General features: G+C 45.5%; 1 protein-coding gene across 3 annotated transcripts in view; it reads left to right on the forward strand.

Annotated features, from left to right (window-relative positions):
• The window catches only part of LOC140403425 (ribosome biogenesis protein BMS1 homolog), a 246,155-nt gene that overhangs the window by 88,655 nt on the left and 135,132 nt on the right, over positions 1 to 22,368 (forward strand). For all 3 annotated transcript variants that reach the window (XM_072491337.1, XM_072491339.1, XM_072491338.1), the window contains exon 12: positions 20,621 to 20,772. In XM_072491337.1, the coding sequence (XP_072347438.1) occupies positions 20,621 to 20,772 (152 nt within the window). The remainder of the gene's footprint in view (positions 1 to 20,620; positions 20,773 to 22,368) is intronic.

Raw genomic sequence — 22,368 nt, forward strand, 5'->3', positions numbered from 1 at the left:
TCAAAATTTTCCTACCAAAATGAATCACCTCGCACTTATCAGGGTTAAACTCCATCTGCCATTTTTCGGCCCAGCTCTGCATCCTATCAATGTCTCTTTGCAGCCTACAACAGCCCTCCACCTCATCCACTACTCCACCAATCTTGGTGTCATCAGCAAATTTACTGACCCACCCTTCAGCCCCCTCCTCCAAGTCATTGATAAAAATCACAAATAGCAGAGGACCCAGCACTGATCCCTGTGGTACACCGCTGGGAACTGGTCTCCAGTCTGAAAATGTTCCATCCACCACCACCCTCTGTCTTCTATGTGATAGCCAGTTACTTATCCAATTGGCCAAATTTCCCTCTATCCCATATCTTCTTACTTTCTTCATGAGCCGACCATGGGGAACCTTATCAAACGCCTTACTAAAATCCATGTATACGACATCAACTGCTCTACCTTCATCTACACACTTAGTTACCCCTCAAAGAATTCAATCAAATTTGTGAGGCAAGTCCTACCCTTCACAAATGCATATTGACTATCCCGGATTAAGCTGCATCTTTGCAAATGGTCATGAATCCTATCCTTCAGGACCTTTTCCATTGTTTTCCCGACCACCAAAGTAAGACTAACTGGCCTATAATTACCAGGGTCATTCCTATTCCCTTTCTTGAACAGAGGAACAACATTCGCCACTCTCCAGTCCTCTGGCACTATCCCCATGGACAGCGAGGACCCAAAGATCAAAGCCAAAGGCTCTGCAATCTCATCCCTTGCCTCCCAAAGAATCCTTGGGTATATCCCATCTGGCCCAGGGGACTTGTCGACCCTCAGGGTTTTCAAAATTGCTAATACATCCCTCCTCAGAACATCTACTTCCTCCAGCCTACCCGCCTGAATCACACTCTCATCCTCACAAACATGGCCCCTCTCTTTTGTGAACATTGAAGAAAAGTATTCACCAACTCCTCTCCTATTTCTTCTGTCTCCATGCACAAGTTCCCACTACTGTCCTTGACCGGCCCTACCCTCACCCTGGTCATTCTTTTATTTCTCACCGTGGGGTTTTCCTTGATCCGACCCACCAAGGACTTCTCATGCCCCCTCCTAGCTCTCCTAAACCCTTTTTTCAGCTCATTCCTTGCTACCTTGTAATCCTCAAGCGACCCTACTGAACCTTGTTTTCTCATCCTTACATACTCTTCCTTTTTCCTCTTGACAAGACATTCAACCTCTTTTGTGAACCATGGTTCCCTCACACGCCATTTCCTCCCTGCCTGACAGGGACATGCCTGTCAAGGACACGCAGTATTTGTTTCTTGAACAAACTCCACTTTCCATTTGTGCCTTTCCCTGACAGTTTCTGTTCCCATCTTATGCTCCCTAATTCTTGCCTAATCGCATCATAATTACCCCTCCCCCAATTATAAACCTTGCCCTGCCGTATGGCCCTAACCCTCTCCATTGCAATAGTGAAAGACACCGAATTGTGGTCACTATCTCCAAAGTGCTCTCCCACAAACAAATCTAACACTGGGCCCGGTTCATTACCCAGTACCAAATCCAATGTGGCCCCCCCTTTTGTCGGCCTATCCACATATTGTGTCAGGAAACCCTCCTGCACACACTGTACAAAAACTGCCCCATCCGAACTGTTCGACCTATAGAGGTTCCAATCAATATTTGGAAAGTTAAAGTCACCCATGACAACTACCCTGAGACCTCCACACCTATCCATAATCTGTTTTGCAATTTCTTCCTCCACATCTCTATCACTATTTGGGGGCCTATAGAAAACTCCTAACAACGTGACCGCTCCTTTCCTATTTCTAACTTCGGCCCATATTACCTCAGTATTCAGATCCCCTTCAAACTGCCTTTCTGCAGCTGTTAAACTATCCTTGATTAACAATGCTACTCCTCCACCTCTTTTTCCGCCTTCCCTACTCTTACTGAAACATCTATATCCCGGAACTTCCAACAACCATTCCTGTCCCTGTTCTAACTATGTCTCCGTAATGACCACAACATCGTCGTCCCAAGTACCAATCCACGCTCCAAGTTCACCTACCTTATTCCGGATGCTCCTTGAATTGAAGGAGACACACATCACCCCACTTTTCTGTCTGCCGGTACACTCCTGCGACCTTGATACCCTCCTCAGTTCCTCACTACTCTCGACACTGGCTTCTGGAACACAGCTCGTTTTCCCAGCCCCCTGACAAATTAGTTTAAACCCCCCCCCGAAGAGCCGTAGCAAATTTCCCTCCCAGGATACTGGTGCCCCTCTGGTTCAGGTGCAAACCATCCTGTCTGTACAGGTCCCACCTTCCCCAGAATGTGCTCCAATTATCCAAGTAACTGAGACCCTCTCTCCTACACCATCCCTGCAGCCACGTGTTTATCTGCACTCTCTCCCTGTTCCTCTCCTCACTAGCACGTGGCACCGGCAACAAATCAGAGATGACAACATGGTTTGTCCTGGCTCTCAGCTTCCACTCTATCTCCCTAAATTCCTGTTTTAAATCCCCGTCCCTTCTCTTACCTATGTCGTTGGTACCGATGTGTACTGTTATGGGTGAGGCGTTTTCAGAACCCCAAAATGTATCATGGAGTTCAACCAACCTCTCCCTTTAATGTATTTGTTGCTTTTCCTAGCACACGGCTTTTTCCCGAGGTGTGGGATTACAATTATGGACACGTGGGTTTTTAAACACAAAACACTGTTTATTCCATGAACTCAACTTAACATCTTAAATAAACATTGGATCTCTTAACACCCCTGACTTCAAAGATAACTCAGAAAATATTGCAACAGTAAATAATTCCTTAAACTGTTCCTTCAAACTTCCAAGAGACTTAACACCTTTAAACAATATCACATCAGGTTAAAGGATATATATATTTACTGTGGAATGGCAGAGATATATTAGTTTGGTTGATTTCAGCTCCAGCACCTTGCCTTCTTCTTGCAGCTCTCTGGACACACACACACACACACCCACTGCTTTTTAAACTGAAACTAAAAACCTGCAAAAACCCAACTGCAAAATAGCTGAACTGAGCTGAGCTCCACCCACTCTATGATATCACTGTTTTCTTAAAGGTACATTGCTTAAACATCCAGTTCTTAAAGGCACTCTCGCATGACACCTCCCCCCAAGAAAAAAAAACCCCATCAACTTCAAGATGGTTTCATTTTTCACTTTTGAACCATCCACTAAGAAATGTACACAGTAAATATACCTTTTCGTTTTCAAAAAAAAGCAACACACGCAAACAGGCATAATAATATACTCCATTTTTCATTGTTCTTCTTCCTCCAACCGAAATCCTTCTCGATTGACAGTCTCTTTGAACAAAGTCTCTGCACGATCCATCCATTCCTCTACTCCTCGGCATTTCTCTTTAGAATCAGATCATTTAGTTCAATCTGACCACAGAGTCCCTTGCAATTCTCCAATACAGGAACATTGGTGATCACAGCTTTCAGGCAGTCAAATGCACGTTGAAAGTCCGCTGTCCATTGAAATGTTTTACGTTTCTTCAGCAATTCCATCAGTGGAGTAATCACGCCACAAAAAGTTTGCACAAATGTTCGATCAAATCCACTCATGCTAAGAAATTGCATTATTTCCCGTCGTCCTGTGGATAACGGAAACTCCGCAAGGAAAGTGATTTGGGCTTCTCCAAATTCACTTTCGGCAATGTTCATCACCAAACCCGCCTCCTGAAGTCGACCGAAGAACTCCATACGATGTTTTAAATGTTCTTTCCATGTCTGGAAGTTGGAAATAAAAGCAGATTGTCCCACAATCCTTCAATGGTGGGACAGGATAAGAGTCCGTTCTTGTAACTGCATTCACCTTTCTATAGTCCACACACAACCGCTGGGTACCGTCTGGTTTAGGTACCATCACTATGGGTGAGCTCCATTGGCTGCAACCCACTTCAATTATACCATTCTTCAGCATACTCTCAATCTCTCTGTTAACCTGTGCCAATTTTAAAGGATTAAGTCTATATGGATGTTGTTTGATAGGAACAGCATTTCCCACATCTACATCATGGATAGCCATTTTAGTACTTCCCAATTTATCTCTACAAACTTGCCCATGTGATATCAATAACTCTTTCAGGTCAGTTTGTTTTTCTTCTGGAAGGTAACTTAACAATTCATCCCAATTTTTAATAACATCCTTATTTTCCAATTTAATTTGAGGTATGTCAAATTCACAGTCATCTGGATTTGGTTCGTCACTTTGAGTTAGAATCATTAAAACCTCCTTTTTCTCTCCTTCCCTTTCAAAGTACCTTTTAAGCATATTCACATGACACACTCGGTGAGTCTTCCTTCTATCTGGTGTTTTTACCACATAATTCACCTCACTTAATTTCCTTTCAATCTGATACGGTCCACAAAACCTAGCTTTTAAAGGCTCCCCTAACACTGGTAACAACACTAAAACTTTATCCCCACTGGCAAAACTACGAACTTTGGATTTCTTGCCCGCTACCCGTTTCATTACATTTTGTGCAACTTTCAAATGTTGTCTAGCCAATTCACCTGCTCTATTTAATCATTCCCTAAAATTTGACACGTAATCCAATAGTGTAATTTCCGATTTCTCACCCACCAATTTTTCCTTAATCAATTTAAGTGGCCTTCTTACCTCATGACCAAAAATTAGTTCAAAAGGACTAAATTTGGTAGACTCATTAGGTGCATCCCTAATTGCAAACAATACGAATAGGATTCCTTTATCCCAATCCTCTGGATAATCTTGACAATACGCCCTCAACATTGTCTTTAAGTCTGATGCCACCTTTCTAACACTCCCTGCGATTCTGGATGATATGCAGTTGATTTAAATTGGTTTATTCCTGAGCTATCCATAACTTCTTTGAATAACTTTGAAGTAAAATTTGTTCCTTGGTCCGATTGAATTTCTGTGGGTAGTCCATATCTAGTAAAGAATTTAAGTAACTCCTCCACAATCCTTTTAGCTGTAATATTACGTACTGGAATGGCCTCTGGAAACCTAGTAAACACATCCATTATGGTCAAAAGATATTGATTCCCACTTTTTGTTTTAGGAAGCGGTCCTATGCAATCAATTAGGTCCCTTGTAAAAGGTTCCTCAAATGCAGGAATGGGTATTAAGGGCGCTGGTTTTATCACTGCTTGAGGTTTCCCTATCACTTGACATGTGTGACATGATTGACAAAATTTAACTACATCTTTATGTAGTCGAGGCCAATAAAAATGTTTCTGGATTTTAGCTTGAGTTTTCCTTATTCCCAAATGACCTCCCACTGGTACCTCATGTGCAACTCGCAACACCTTTCTATACCCTACCGGCAATACTACTTGATGAACGTCTGCCCACTTTTCATCCGCCTGCATATGTACAGGTCTCCATTTTCTCATCAAGACATCGTTTTTACGGGAATAGCACTCTGGTATCCTCTCAGACTCCTCTTCCGTATATGCTTTCTGATATCCGTTTTATTTCTACATCTTTCTGTTGTAACTCCGCCAATTTTCCTGAACTAAAAATATCCGCCTCATCGTCCACCCGTTCTTGTTCTTTTTCAACCATTTGATCAAAAATCGTTTCTGATAATTGCACTTCATCTTCACTCTTCGATTTCTCCTCTTGTCTTAACCTGTGACTTTGCGACCTTGTTACTACACAATCCGGAAATATCCCAGGATATTCTTCCTTCAACACTTCAGTTGACTGACTTTCCACTGGCTTATCAACCGCAGTAGGCATCACTCCCACCTGCGATCCAGCTATATCATTGCCCACGATAAACTATTCCTGGACAAAATAGTTTATCTATTACTCCTACTTCCACTTCACCACTCTTCACTGGACTTTCCTACCTTACCTTAAATAATGGAACGCTACTCCTCTCACCCTGAATTCCACATATCACCACCTTTTCTGGCAACATTCTTCCCAAACTACATAATTCCTCATCTCTTACCATTAAAGATTGACTAGACCCTGTATTTCTTAAAATTGTGACTTCTTTACCTGCTCCTCCTGATGCACATGAGTAAACTTTACCCACACAAGTAAATTCTTTAAAGACATCTGGCACCTTCTGAACAATTACTTCTTGAACAGGCTGTACAATACTTTGCACCTCCTTCGCTTCCCTTGGCTTTCCTTTACCACTCTAACAAACCCCACTGACTTATCCTGTTTTACCACATCAACCTTCCCAGTGCTTTTCTTCAACCACCAACACTGTGACTTTACATGGCCTAGTTTATTACAGTGAAAGCATTCAAAACTTTTCATTTCTTTTCCACCCTCCTGGATTTTTAAAAAAATCCGAGGTACACTCTCTTAAGTGTCTCCCATCACATCACCTTTACCTTTACCACTTGAGTATTTCTCATGTCCCCAGTTTCTATCCCTCACCGGCTGAAACTGATGTCGGAAACCAATCTTTGATTTATGAACTAATTCATAATCGTCTGCTATTTCCACTGCTAATCTCGCAGTTTTAACCCTCTGCTCTTCCACATGAGTTCTCACTATATCAGGAATTGAATTTTTAAACTCCTCCAAAAGTCTAATTTCTCTAAGAGCTTCATACGTTTGGTCTATTTTCAAAGCCCTTATCCACCTCTCAAAATTACTCTGTTTGAGCCTTTCAAACTCCATGTATGTTTGGCCAAATTCTTTCCTTAAATTTCGAAACCTTTGTCTGCAAGCTTCAGATGTGGAGATGCCGGTGTTGGACTGAGGTGAGCACAGTAAGAAGTCTTACAACACCAGGTTCAAGTCCAACAGGTTTGTTTCAAACAAAGTTCACCTGAGGAAGGAGCAGTGCTCCGAAAGCTCGTGTTTGAAACAAACCTGTTGGACTTTAACCTGGTGTTGTAAGACTTCTTACTGTAAGCTTCAGGCACTAGCTCATATGCACTTAAGATGGATTTCTTCACCTCCTCATACGTTCCAGATACCTCCTCCGGTATTGATGCAAACACTTGACTAGCTCTACCTACCAGCTTTGTTTGAATCAGTAACACCCACATGTCCTGTGGCCATTTCATTTGTTTAGCTACCTTCTCAAATGAAATGAAAAAGGCTTCCACTTCCTTCTCGTCAAACCTTGGCAATACTTGGACATATTTACATAGATTCCCACCAAGCCTTCGACTATGACGCTCTTTCTCACTCTCCCCATCACTATCATTGGGAACCTGGATTGTAGTTTTAGGGTACGGGAGAATGAGAGTATAGAGGTCAGGAGCACAGATTTGACGTCGCAGGAGGGGGCCAGTGTTCAGGTAGGTGGTTTGAAGTGTGTCTACTTCAATGCCAGGAGTATACGAAATAAGGTAGGGGAACTGGCAGCATGGGTTGGTACCTGGGACTTCGATGTTGTGGCCATTTCGGAGACATGGATAGAGCAGGGACAGGAATGGATGTTGCAGGTTCCGGGGTTTAGGTGTTTTAGTAAGCTCAGAGAAGGAGGCAAAAGAGGGGGAGGTGTGGCGCTGCTAGTCAAGAGCAGTATTACGGTGGCGGAGAGGATGCTAGATGGGGACTCATCTTCCGAGGTAGTATGGGCTGAGGTTAGAAACAAGAAAGGAGAGGTCACACTGTTGGGAGTCTTCTATAGGCCTCCAAATAGTTCTAGGGATGTAGAGGAAAGGATGGCGAGGGTGATCCTGGATAAGAGCGAAAGTAACAGGGTAGTTATTATGGGAGACTTTAACTTTCCAAATATTGACTGGAAAAGATATAGTTCGAGTACTTTAGATGGGTCGTTTTTTGTACAGTGTGTGCAGGAGGGTTTCCTGACACAATATGTTGACAGGCCAACAAGAGGCGAGGCCACGTTGGATTTGGTTTTGGGTAATGAACCAGGCCAGGTGTTGGATTTGGAGGTAGGAGAGCACTTTGGGGACAGTGACCACAATTCGGTGACGTTTACGTTAATGATGGAAAGGGATAAGTATACACCGCAGGGCAAGAGTTATAGCTGGGGGAAGGGCAATTATGATGCCACTAGACGTGACTTGGGGGGGATAAGGTGGAGAAGTAGGCTGCAAGTGTTGGGCACACTGGATAAGTGGAGCTTATTCAAGGATCAGCTACTGCGTGTTCTTGATAAGTATGTACCGGTCAGGCAGGGAGGAAGGCGTCGAGCGAGGGAACCGTGGTTTACCAAAGAAGTGGAATCTCTTGTTAAGAGGAAGAAGGAGGCCTATGTGAAGATGAGGTGTGGAGTTTCAGTTGGGGCGATGGATCGTTACAAGGTAGCGAGGAAGGATCTAAAGAGAGAGCTAAGACGAGCAAGGAGGGGACATGAGAAGTATTTGGCAGGTAGGATCAAGGAAAACCCAAAACTTTCTATAGGTATGTCAGGAATAAGCGAATGACTAGGGAAAGAGTAGGACCAGTCAAGGACAGGGATGGGAAGTTGTGTGTGGAGTCTGAAGAGATAGGCGAGGTAGTAAATGAATATTTTTCGTCAGTATTCACTCAGGAAAAAGATAATGTTGTGGAGGAGAATGCTGAGACGCAGGCTAATAGAATAGATGGCATTGAGGTACGTAGGGAAGAGGTGTTGGCAATTCTGGACAGGCTGAAAATAGATAAGTCCCCGGGACCTAATGGGATTTATCCTAGGATTCTCTGGGAGGCCAGGGAAGAGATTGCTGGACCTTTGGCTTTGATTTTTATGTCATCATTGGCTACAGGAATAGTGCCACAGGACTGGAGGACAGCAAATGTGGTCCCTTTGTTCAAAAAGGGGAGCAGAGACAACCCCGGCAACTATAGACCGGTGAGCCTCACGTCTGTAGTGGGTAAAGTCTTGGAGGGGATTATAAGAGACAAGATTTATAATCATCTAGATAGGAATAATATGATCAGGGATAGTCAGCATGGCTTTGTGAAGGGTAGGTCATGCCTCACAAACCTTATCGAGTTCTTTGAGAAGGTGACTGAACAGGTAGACGAGGGTAGAGCAGTTGATGTGGTGTATATGGATTTCAGCAAAGCGTTTGATAAGGTTCCCCACTGTAGGCTATTGCAGAAAATACGGAGGCTGGGGATTGAGGGTGATTTAGAGATGTGGATCAGAAATTGGCTAGCTGAAAGAAGACAGAGGGTGGTGGTTGATGGGAAATGTTCAGAATGGAGTTCAGTTACAAGTGGAGTGCCACAAGGATCTGTTCTGGGGCCGTTGCTGTTTGTCATTTTTATCAATGACCTAGAGAAAGGCGCAGAAGGGTGGGTGAGTAAATTTGCAGACGATACTAAAGTCGGTGGTGTTGTCGATAGTGTGGAAGGATGTAGCAGGTTACAGAGGGATATAGATAAGCTGCAGAGCTGGGCTGAGAGGTGGCAAATGGAGTTTAATGTAGAGAAATGTGAGGTGATTCACTTTGGAAGGAATAACAGGAATGCGGAATATTTGGCTAATGGTAAAGTTCTTGGAAGTGTGGATGAGCAGAGGGATCTAGGTGTCCATGTACATAGATCCCTGAAAGTTGCCACCCAGGTTGATAGGGTTGTGAAGAAGGCCTATGGAGTGTTGGCCTTTATTGGTAGAGGGATTGAGTTCCGGAGTCAGGAGGTCATGTTGCAGCTGTACAGAACTCTGGTACGGCCGCATTTGGAGTATTGCGCACAGTTCTGGTCACCGCATTATAGGAAGGACGTGGAAGCTTTGGAGCGGGTGCAGAGGAGATTTACCAGGATGTTGCCTGGTATGGAGGGAAAATCTTATGAGGAAAGGCTGATGGACTTGAGGTTGTTTTCGTTGGAGAGAAGAAGGTTAAGAGGAGACTTAATAGAGGCATATAAAATGATCAGGGGGTTAGATAGGGTGGACAGTGAGAGCCTTCTCCCGCGGATGGAAATGGCTGGCACGAGGGGACATAGCTTTAAACTGAGGGGTAATAGATATAGGACAGAGGTCAGAGGTAGGTTCTTTACGCAAAGAGTGGTGAGGCCGTGGAATGCCCTACCTGCTACAGTAGTGAACTCGCCAACATTGAGGGCATTTAAAAGTTTATTGGATAAACATATGGATGATAATGGCATAGTGTAGGTTAGATGGCTTTTGTTTCGGTGCAACATCGTGGGCCGAAGGGCCTGTACTGCGCTGTATCGTTCTATGTTCTATGTTCTAAAACTGTACGTTTCCCTTTACGTCTGCCAATTTTAACTGATTGTCATGTTTCATGGCCATTTTCTGAAGTTCAAACTCCCTCTCTTTATCTTTTTTCCTGATCTGTATCTCCCTTTCTTTTTGTTCTGCTAGGGCTATTCTTTCTTTTCTCCTTTCTTCTCTTTCCTTTTCTTTTTCCTCTCTCTCTCTTTCTTTTTCCTCTCTCTCTCTTTCTCTTTCCTCTCACTCTCGTATGCCAGCCGTTTTAATTCTTTCTGATGTTCCATTTGCTTAATTTGCAACTGAATTTTTGCCATTTCCAATGAGTCAAACTCTATCTCAGGCAACTTTAAATGCTTAACCACCGCCATAATTACCTCATCTTTTCGCGTTTTGTCAGGTAATGTTAACTGCAATGTTCTTGCCAAATCTAACAGTCTGCGTTTCGTTTCTGTCCGTAAAGTACTACGTGTGACATTCTCCACCCCCAAAAACCTCTGAGCCTCTGAAAGAGCCATTGCTCACAATACACTCCCCACTTAAACTAAAATACCATACCGGAAAAGCAAGAATCCTTCACTGTCTTTAAGTTCACAAAAGACAATTAAATAGATAGATTTTTATCCCCCGCGAGCCCCCAATTGTTATAGGTGAGGCGTTTTCAGAACCCCAAAATGTATCATGGAGTTCAACCAACCTTCCCCTTTAATGTATTTGTTGCTTTTCGTAGCACATGGCTTTTTCCCTAGGTGTGGGATTACAATTATGGAGACGTGGGTTTTTAAACACAAAACACTGTTTATTCCATGAACTCAACTTAACATCTTAAATAAACATTGGATCTCTTAACACCCCTTACTTCAAAGATAACTCAGAAAATATTGCAACAGTAAATAATTCCTTAAACTGTTCCTTCAAACTTCCAAGAGATTTAACACCTTTAAATAGTATCACATCAGGTTATAGGATATATATATTTTCTGTAGAATGGTTGATTTCAGCTCCAGCATCTTGCAGCTCTCTGGACACACACAGACACCCACCCACTGCTTTTTAAACTGAAACTAAAAACCTGCAAAAACCCAACTGCAAAATGGCTGAACTGAGCTGAGTTCCACCCACTCTATGACATCACTGTTTTCTTAAAGGTACATTGCTTAAACATCCAGTTCTTAAAGGCACTCTCGCATGACGGTACCACAACTTGTGACTGCTCCCCCTCCCCTTTAAGGATTCTGAAAACACGGTCCGAGACGTCATGGACCCTGGCACCCGGGAGGCAACATACCATCCGAGAGTCTCTTTTCGCTGCCACAGAACCGTCTATCTGTCCCTCTAACTATCGAGTCCCCAATAACTATTGCTCTCCTGCTCCTCCCCCTTCCCTTCTGAGCCACAATAATGGGAGATGAGGAAATGGCTGAGGAACTGAACAGGTTTTTTGGGTCGGTCTTCACAGTGGAAGACACAAATAACATGCCAGTGACTGATGGAAATGAGGCTATGACAGGTGAGGACCTTGAGAGGATTGTCATCACCAAGGAGGTAGTGATGGGCAAGCTAATGGGGCTAAAGGTAGACAAGTCTCCTGGCCCTGATGGAATGCATCCCAGAGTGCTAAAAGAGATGGCTAGGGAAATTGCAAATGCACTAGTGATAATTTACCAAAATGCACTCGACTCTGGGTTGGCCCCAGGCGGATTGGAAATTAGCAAACGTGACACCGCTGTTTAAAAAAGGAGGTAGGCAGAAAGCGGGTAATTATAGGCCAGTGAGCTTAACTTCGGTAGTAGGAAAGATGCTGGAATCTATCATAAAGGAAGAAATAGCGAGGCATCTGGATGGAAATTGTCCCATTGGGCAGACGCAGCATGGGTTCATAAAGGGCAGGTCGTGCCGAATTAATTTAGTGGAATTTTTTGAGGACATTACCAGTGCGGTAGATAACAGGGAGCCAATGGATGTAGTATATCTGGATTTCCAGAAAGCCTTTGACAAGGTGCCACACAAAAGGTTGCTGCATAAGATAAAGATGCATGGCACTACGGGGAAAGTAGTAGCATGGATAGAGGATTGGTTAATTAATATAAAGCAAAGAGTGGGGATTAATGGGTGTTTCTCTGGTTGGCAATCAGTAGCTAGTGGTGTCCCTCAGGGATCAGTGTTGGGCCCACAATTGTTCACAATTTACATAGATGATTTGGAGTTGGGGACCAAGAGCAATGTGTCCAAATTTGCAGACGACACTAAGATAAGTGGTAAAGCAAAAAGTGCAGAGGATACTGGAAGTCTGCAGAGGGATTTGGATAGGCTAAGTGAATGGGCTAGGGTCTGGCAGATGGAATACAATGTTGACAAATGTGAGGTTATCCATTTTGGTAGGAATAACAGCAAAAGGGATTATTATTTAAATTATAAAATATTAAAACATGCAGCTATGCAGAGAGACCTGGGTGTGCTAGTGCATGAGTCGCAAAAAGTTGGTTTACAGGTGCAACAGGTGATTAAGTAGTTGAATGGAATTTTGTCCTTCATTGCTAGAGGGATGGAGTTTAAGACTAGGGAGGTTATGCTGCAATTGTATAAGGTGTTAGTGAGGCCACACCTGGAGTATTGTGTTCAGTTTTGGTCTCCTTACCTGAGAAAGGACGTACTGGCACTGGAGGGTGTGCAGAGGAGATTCACTAGGTTAATCCCAGAGCTGAAGGGGTTGGATTACGAGGATATGTTGAGTAGACTGGGACTGTACTCGTTGGAATTTAGAAGGATGAGGGGGGATCTTATAGAAACATATAAGATTATGAAGGGAATAGATAGGATAGATGCGGGCAGGTTGTTTCCACTGGCGGGTGAAAGCAGAACTAGGGGACATGGCCTCAAAATAAGGGGAAGTAGTTTTAGGACTGAGTTTAGGAGGAACTTCTTCACCCAAAGGGTTGTGAATCTATAGAATTCCTTGCGCCCAGTGAAGCAGTAGAGGCTCCTTCATTAAATGTTTTTAAGATAAAGATAGTTTTTTGAAGAATAAAGGGATTAAGGTTATGGTGTTCGGGCCGGAGAGTGGAGCTGAGTCCACAAAAGATCAGCCATGATCTCATTGAATGGTGGAGCAGGCTCGAGGGGCCAGATGGCCTACTCCTGCTCCTAATTCTTATGTTCTTATGGCCGTGTGTTGATGGTGAAGATGAATGCAGAGCATCAATGGACAGGTTAAGTGGGCAGAAAAAGTGGCAAATGGAATTTAATTCGGATTAGGCAATGCATCTGGGGTGGACGAGAAGCCTCGGGAATTCACAGCAAGTGGTAGGATACTGGAAGTGTAAAGGAAGAGAGGGACCTTGGAGTGCGTGTTCACAGATTCACGAGAGTAGCAGGGCAGAGGCTGGTTAAGGCATATAGAATATTTTAAATAATAATAAAAAGCTAGTCGCCACATTCCGGCGCCTGTTCGGGTACACTGAGAGAGAATTCAGAATGTCCAATTCGTCTAACAAGCACGTCTTTCGGGACTTGTGGGAGACAACCGGAGCGCCCGGAGGAAACCCATGCAGACACTGGGAGAACGTGCAGACTCCACACAGACAGTGACCTAAGCCGGGAATTGAACCTGGGAGCCTGAAGCTGTGAAGCAACAGTGCTAACCACTGTGCTACCGTGATGATCAAGCCAATTGGCTCTTTCCTCTATTTTATTCAATTTTTAACTGTCAAATATTTACCCAGTTCCTCTCTGGAAGCTGTGATTGAATCTGTTTGCACCATCCTGTCTGGCAGCGCATTCCAAACTCTAATCGCATTTTACATGAAACATATCTTTCTCGTAGCTCTTAATTTTCCAGACACCTTAATTCTGTGCCCTTTGCTTATCAATCCTTCGGCAATTTAAAAAAAAAAAGTGTCTCTTTGTTCACCCTGTTTAAATCCTTCATGATTTTAAATGTCTCCCGCTAATATTCTCTGCTCTCACTGTAAGAGCTCCAGCTTTTCTCATCTTGTTTCAAACAAATGGAGGAATTGAAGCCTTTACCGTCGTCAGTAACCACAGAGGGGTTAGCACAGTTAGCACCCTTCCTCGGTCCTCGTTCTGTTAGGGGTTAGCACAGTTAGCACCCTTCCTCGGTCCTCGTTCTGTTAGGGGTTAGCACAGTTAGCACCCTTCCTCGGTCCTCGTTCTGTTAGGGGTTAGCACAGTTAGCACCCTTCCTCGGTCCTCGTTCTGTTAGGGGTTAGCACAGTTAGCACCCTTCCTCGGTCCTCGTTCTGTTTTCTCTGAGGGAAGGCCCAGGGGAGGACAATTGCCTGTGACAGAGTCGAGCCCTTGGCTGCAGCACAAACTTCATTTCACACAGGGGTCTTGGAGTGAATCAACCCAGGCTCTAGCTTGAGACTGTATTTTGGCGCATTTCCCAGAGAGTGGGGTGGAGGCGGATACAATCCGGGCTTTCAGAAGGAATTGAATCACCCAGAGAGAGAAAAGCATGCAGGGTCCCGGAGAAAAGGCTGGTAATGTGACTAGCTGAATTCTTGCAGAGTTACAAAGTGCCAAATAGGTTCCTGCTGTGTTTAACCGGTCTGTGATCCCAAGTAAAAGGTGGGGGCATCAACCACACATCTGCTGGACAGGGATTGTATGGATTATGGAACCAAGGTGAATAGCCAGCTTCCTCCTGGCTATACAGTGAATGGTAGAACCCTCAAGAGTATTGAAAGTCAGAGAGATCTAGGTGTACAGGTCCACAGGTTACTGAAAGTGGCAACACAGGTGGCGAAGGTAGTCAAGAAGGCATACGGCATGCTTGCCTTCATTGGCCGGGGCATTGAGTATAGAATTGGCAAGTCATGTTGCAGCTGTATAGAACCTTAGTTAGGCCACACTTGGAGTATAGTGTTCAATTCTGGTCGCCACACTACCAGAAGGATGTGGAGGCTTTAGAGAGGGTGCAGAAGAGATTTACCAGGATATTACCTGGTATGGAGGGCATTAGCTATGAGGAGCGGTTGAATAAACTCGGTTTGTTCTCACTGGAACGAAGGAGGTTGAGGGGAGACCTGATAGAGGTATACAAAATTATGAGGTGGACCTGAGGAACAAAGAACAAAGAACAAAGAAATGTACAGCACAGGAACAGGCCCTTCGGCCCTCCAAGCCCGTGCCGACCATACTGCCCGACTAAACTACAATCTTCTACACTTCCTGGGTCCGTATCCTTCTATTCCCATCCTATTCATATATTTGTCAAGATGCCCCTTAAATGTCCCTATCGTCCCTGCCTCCACTACCTCCTCCGGTAGTGAGTTCCAGGCACCCACTACCCTCTGCGTAAAAAACTTGCCTCGTACATCTACTCTAAACTTTGCCCCTCTCACCTTAAACCTATGCCCCCTAGTAATTGACCCCTCTACCCTGGGGAAAAGCCTCTGACTATCCACTCTGTCTATGCCCCTCATAATTTTGTATACCTCTATCAGGTCGCCCCTCAACCTCCTTCGTTCCAGTGAGAACAAACAGAGTTTATTCAATCGCTCCTCATAGCTTATGCCCTCCATACCAGGCAACATTCTGGTAAATCTCTTCTGCACCCTCTCTAAAGCCTCCACATCCTTCTGGTAGTGTGGCGACCAGAATTGAACACTATACTCCAAGTGTGGCCTAACTAAGGTTCTATACAGCTGCAACATGACTTGCCAATTCTTATACTCAATGCCCCGGCCAATGAAGGCAAGCATGCCGTATGCCTTCTTGACTACCTTCTCCACCTGTGTAGCCCCTTTCAGTGATCTGTGGACCTGTACTCCGAGATCTCTTTGACTTTCAATACTCTTGAGGGTTCTACCATTCACTGTATATTCCCTACCTGCATTAGCCCTTCCAAAATGCATTACCTCACATTTGTCCAGGTTAAACTCCATCTGCCATCTCTCCGCCCAAGTCTCCAGACAATCTAAATCCTGCTGTATCCTCAGACAGTCCTCATCGCTATCCGCAATTCCACCAACCTTTGTGTCGTCTGCAAACTTACTAATCAGACCAGTTACATTTTCCTCCAAATCATTTATATATACTACAAAGAGCAAAGGTCCCAGCACTGATCCCTGTGGAACACCACTGGTCACAGCCCGCCAATTAGAAAAGCATCCCTCCATTGCTACCCTCTGCCTTCTATGGCCTAGCCAGTTCTGTATCCACCTTGCCAGTTCACCCCTGATCCCGTGTGACTTCACCTTTTGTACTAGTCTACCATGAGGGACCTTGTCAAAGGCCTTACTGAAGTCCATATAGACAACATCTACTGCCCTACCTGCATCAATCATCTTAGTGACCTCCTCGAAAAACTCGATCAAGTTAGTGAGACACGACCTCCCCTTCACAAAACCGTGCTGCCTCTCACTAATACGTCCATTTGCTTCCAAATGGGAGTAGATCCTGTCTCGAAGAATTCTCTCCAGTAATTTCCCTACCACTGAAGTAAGGCTCACCGGCCTGTAGTTCCCGGGATTATCCCTGCCACCCTTCTTAAACAGAGGAACAACATTGGCTATTCTCCAGTCCTCCGGGACATCCCCTGAAGACAGCGAGGATCCAAAGATTTCTGTCAAGGCCTCAGCAATTTCCTCTCCAGCCTCCTTCAGTATTCTGGGGTAGATCCCATCCGGCCCTGGGGACTTATCTACCTTAATATTTTTTAAGACACCCAACACCTCGTCTTTTTGGATCACAATGTGACCCAGGCTATCTACACCCCCTTCTCCAGACTCAACATCTACCAATTCCTTCTCTTTGGTGAATACTGATGCAAAGTATTCATTTAGTACCTCGCCCATTTCCTCTGGCTCCACACATAGATTCCCTTGCCTATCCTTCAGTGGGCCAACCCTTTCCCTGGCTACCCTCTTACTTTTTATGTAAGTGTAAAAAGCCTTGGGATTTTCCTTAACCCTATTTGCCAATGCCTTTTCATGACCCCTTCTAGCCCTCCTGACTCCTTGCTTAAGTTCCTTCCTACTTTCCTTATATGCCACACAGGCTTCGTCTGTTCCCAGCCTTTTAGCCCTGACAAATGCCTCCTTTTTCTTTTTGACGAGGCCTACAATATCACTCGTCATCCAAGGTTCCCGAAAATTGCCGTATTTATCTTTCTTCCTCACAGGAACATGCCTGTCCTGTATTCCTTTCAACTGACACTTGAAAGCCTCCCACATGTCAGATGTTGATTTGCCCTCAAACATCCGCCCCCAATCTATGTTCTTCAGTTCCCGCCTAATATTGTTATAATTAGCCTTCCCCCAATTTAGCACATTCATCCTCGGACCACTCTTATCCTTGTCCACCAGTACTTTAAAACTTACTGAATTGTGGTCACTGTTACCGAAATGCTCCCCTACTGAAACATCTACCACCTGGCCGGGCTCATTCCCCAATACCAGGTCCAGTACCGCCCCTTCCCTAGTTGGACTGTTTACATATTGTTTTAAGAAGCCCTCCTGGATGCTCCTTACAAACTCTGCCCCGTCTAAGCCCCTGGCACTAAGTGAGTCCCAGTCAATATTGGGGAAGTTGAAGTCTCCCATCACCACAACCCTGTTGTTTTTACTCTTTTCCAAAATCTGTCTACCTATCTGCTCCTCTATCTCCCGCTGGCTGTTGGGAGGCCTGTAGTATACCCCCAACATTGTGACTGCACCCTTCTTATTCCTGATCTCTACCCATATAGCCTCACTGCCCTCTGAGGTGTCCTCTCGCTGTATAGCTGTGATACTCTCCTGAACAAGTAGCGCAACTCCGCCTCCCCTTTTACATCCCCCTCTATCCCGCCTGAAACATCTAAATCCTGGAACGTTTAGCTGCCAATCCTGCCCTTCCCTCAACCAGGTCTCTGTAATGGCAACAACATCATAGTTCCAAGTAGTAATCCAAGCTCTAAGTTCGTCTGCCTTACCCTTAATGCTCCTTGCATTAAAACATATGCACTTCAGGCCACCAGACCCGCTGTGTTCAGCAACTTCTCCCCGTCTGCGCTGCCTCAGAGCCACACTGTCCCTATTCCCTAGTTCTCCCTCAATGCTCTCACCTTCTGACCTATTGCTCCCGTGCCCACCCCCCTGCCATACTAGTTTAAACCCTCCCGTGTGACACTAGCAAACCTCGCGGCCAGGATATTTATGCCTCTCCGGTTTAGATGCAACCCGTCCATCTTATACAGGTCACACCTGCCCCGGAAGAGCTCCCAGTGGTCCAGATAACAGAAACCCTCCCTCCTACACCAGCTGTTTAGCCACGTGTTTGTCTGCTCTATCTTCCTATTTCTAGCCTCACTGGCACGTGGCACAGGGAGTAATCCCGAGATTACAACCCTCGAGGTCCTGTCTTTTAACTTTCTGCCTAGCTCCCTGAACTCCTGCTGCAGGACCTCATGCCCCTTCCTGCCTATGTCGTTAGTACCAATATGTACAACGACCTCTGCCTGTTTGCCCTCCCCCTTCAGGATTCCCTCTACCCGTTCGGAGACATCCTGGACCCTGGCACCAGGGAGGCAACATACCATCCTGGAGTCTCTTTCACGTCCACAGAAGCGCCTATCTGTGCCCCTGACTATAGAGTCCCCTATAACTATTACTCTTCTGCGCTTTGACCCTCCCTTCTGAACATCAGAGCCAGCCGTGGTGCCACTGCTCTGGCTGCTGCTGTTTTCCCCTGATAGGCTATCCCCCCCCACAGTATCCAAAGGGGTATATCTGTTCGAGAGGGGGACAACCACAGGGGATTCCTGCACTGACTGCCTGCCCTTTCTGGTGGTCACCCATTTCTCTGCCTGCACCTTGGGTGTGACCACACTTACATAACTGCGATCTATGACGCTTTCCGCCACCTGCATGCTCCTAAGTGCATCCAATTGCTGCTCCAACCGAACCATGCGGTCTGTGAGGAGCTGCAGTTGGGTGCACTTTCTGCAGATGAAGCCATCCGGGACACTGGAAGCCTCCCGGACCTGCCACATCTCACAGTCAGAGCACAGCACCCCTCTAACTGACATTGCGTCAATTAATTAAAATTAAAATTTGTCTTTTTTTTTTTTTAATACTTTTTTAAATTTCAAAGTTACTGTCAACTATCTGTTTCCTAGCACTAGATTTCTAATAAAAATGCGATAGCTAACTATAATATTCTCCGATCTCTGGCTTAGATATCCTCTAAATTATAATTAAGTTATTATGTTTAATTAGATCCCAAATACTCAAAAAAATTTAGGTTAGAATCCCAACCAGCCACTCAGGTCACAGCTTTTCTGTGATGTCACTTCAGTTTCCCCCCGACACACACAATTTGAAAAACAGGTATAAAAGTAAAAATCACTTGCTTACCTTCTGAGATGTTCTCAGGTTCCCTCGCTGACAGAGACTGCTCCTCCACCTCCAATCCTTGACCTGCACAATGCTAATAATATAATAATATAATATGGCACTTACCTTACACCAATGGGTCTTATTATTAGGTTAGAGGAGGAGGGCGGGTGGGAGACACTACACGTGTAGTGTCTCGGGTTTCCTCTCCACCAGAATTTATTGGGGGGGGGGGGGGGGGCACTTGCCAGAGGTCGAACTTCCGGTTCCCGCCGAAATCCAAAGGGCTGCTCCTGCAAAGGTAAGTGCTTTTAAATTCACTACTCACCTCCAAGAAGGCCCCTGCGCACCGCTGCCGCCGAAATCTAAAGGGCTGCTCCTGTAAAGGTAAGGCTTTTAAATACACTACTCACCTCCCAGAAGGCCCCTGCGCACCGCTGCCGCCGAAATCCAAAGGGCTGCTCCTGCAAAGGTAAGTGCTTTTAAATTCACTACTCACCTCCAAGAAGGCCCCTGCGCACCGCTGCCGCCGAAATCTAAAGGGCTGCTCCTGTAAAGGTAAGGCTTTTAAATACACTACTCACCTCCCAGAAGGCCCCTGGAAGGAGCAGCGCTCCGAAAGCTAGTGACATCGAAACAAACCTGTTGGACTTTAACCTGGTGTTGTAAGACTTCGTACTAAAATTATGAGGGGCATAGACAGAGTGGATAGTCAGAGGCTTTTCCCCAGGGTAGAGCGGTCAATTACTAGGGGACATAGGTTTAAGGTGCGAGGGGCAAGGTTTAGAGTAGATGTACGAGGCAAGTTTTTTTACACAGAGGGTAGTGGGTGCCTGGGACTCGCTGCCGGAGGAGGTGGTGGAAGCAGGGACGATAGTGACATTTAAGGGGCATCTTGACAACTACATGACTAGGATGGGAATAGAGGGATACGGACCCAGTAAGTGTAGAAGGTTGTAGTTTAGTCGGGCAGCATGGTCGGCACGGGCTTGGAGGGCCGAAGGGCCTGTTCCTGTGCTGTACATTTCTTTGTTCTTTGTATGTATCATTAATCTGCCGGGGACAATGTTGACACACGTGTGACTGATGGGTTCTGTACATGGAATTGAAAGAAAACAACCTTTTTTGTATCTTTATTTTAGTCAGTGAAGAAAAGGATGAGGATGAGGAAGGTGATATATTGGGAGGAATCTTTCACGTAAGCAGACCTGACACAGAATCCAAAAAGAAGGGAAACGGTCTGGATTCCTCAATATTTCCTGTGAAAAACCCTCACGACTGGGACATGGAAGAGGTGAGGCTGCTGTGTTAATAAAATAATTCCACTATGGATGCTGGAAATAACAATAAGGTGCTGGAAAAACCCAGGTCTGACAGGGTTAATGTGTGAGTGGAATATTAGACTTGAAATGTTAAATTTTTAAAAATTTGTTGATGAGATGTGGGTATCGCTGGCTAGGCCAGCATTTATTTCCCAGTCAGGATGGTGAGTGACTTGGAGGGTAACCTCCAGGTGGTGGGGTTCCCAGGTATCTGCTGCCCTTGTCCTTCTAGATGGTAGTGGTTGTGGGTTTGGAAGGTGCTGTCGAAAGAATCTTGGTAAGTTATTGTAGTGCATCTTGTAGATGGTACACACGGCTGTTACTGTTCAACGGTGATGGATGGAGTGAATGTTTGTGTAAGGGGTGCCAGTCAAACGGGGCTGCTTTGTCCTGGATGGTGTGGAGATTATTGATGTGGTTGGAGCTGTACCCTTCGTGCAAATGGAGAGTATTAGGGGCAGCACGGTAGCACAGCGGTTAGCACAATTGCTTCACAGCTCCAGGGTCCCAGGTTTGATTCCGGCTTGGGTCACTGTCTGTGCGGAGTCTGCACGTCCTCCCCGTGTCTGCGTGGGTTTCCTCCGGGTGCTCCGGTTTCTTCCCACAGTCCAAAGATGTGCAGGTTAGGTGGAATGGCCATGATAAATTGCCCTTAGTGTCCAAAAATTGACCTTAGTGTTGGGTGGGGTTACTGGGTTATGGGGATAGGGTGGAGGTGTTGACCTTGGGTAGGGTGCTCTTTCCAAGAGCCGGTGCAGACTTGATGGGCCGAATGGCCTCCTTCTGCACTGTAAATTCGCTGATATTCCATCACGCTCCTGATTTCAATGCCTTTCAATGGCCGATGGACATTGGGGAGCCAGCAGGTGAGTTACTCGCTGCAGAATTCCCCGACTCTGATCTGCTCAAAGTTAAGAGAGACATAGAACCCATATAATTCCTACAGTGCAGAAGGAGGCCATTCGGCCCATCGAGTCTGCACATACCTTCTGAAAGAGCACTCTACCCAGGCCCACTCCCCTGCCCTATCCTGTAACCCCATAACCTCACTCTAACCTGCACATATATAGGGTAGATCGTAAGAATAGATCCCCAGGGCAGAGGTGTCCGATACCAGGTTTAAGGTGAGGAGTGAGTGGTTTCGAGGGGACCTGAGGAAACATTTATCACCCAGAAGGTGGTGGGAATATGGAACACTGTCTGAGAGGGTGGTGGGAATATGGAACATGCTGTCTGAGAGGGTGATGGGAATATGGAACGTGCTGTCTGAGAGGGTGGTGGGAATATGGAACACTGTCTGAGGGTGGTGGGAATATGGAACACTCTGTCTGAGAGGGTGGTGGGAATATGGAACGTGCTGTCTGAGAGGGTGGTGGGAATATGGAACACTCTGTCTGAGAGGGTGGTGGGTATATGGAACACTCTGTCTGAGAGGGTGGTGGGTATATAGAACTTGCTGTCTGAGAGGGTGGTGGGAATATGGAACGTGCTGTCTGAGAGGGTGGTGGGAATATGGAACGTGCTGTCTGAGAGGGTGGTGGGAATATGGAACGTGCTGTCTGAGAGGG

The sequence above is a fragment of the Scyliorhinus torazame genome, chromosome 28, assembly GCF_047496885.1.
Source record: "Scyliorhinus torazame isolate Kashiwa2021f chromosome 28, sScyTor2.1, whole genome shotgun sequence".
NCBI lineage: Eukaryota > Metazoa > Chordata > Chondrichthyes > Carcharhiniformes > Scyliorhinidae > Scyliorhinus > Scyliorhinus torazame.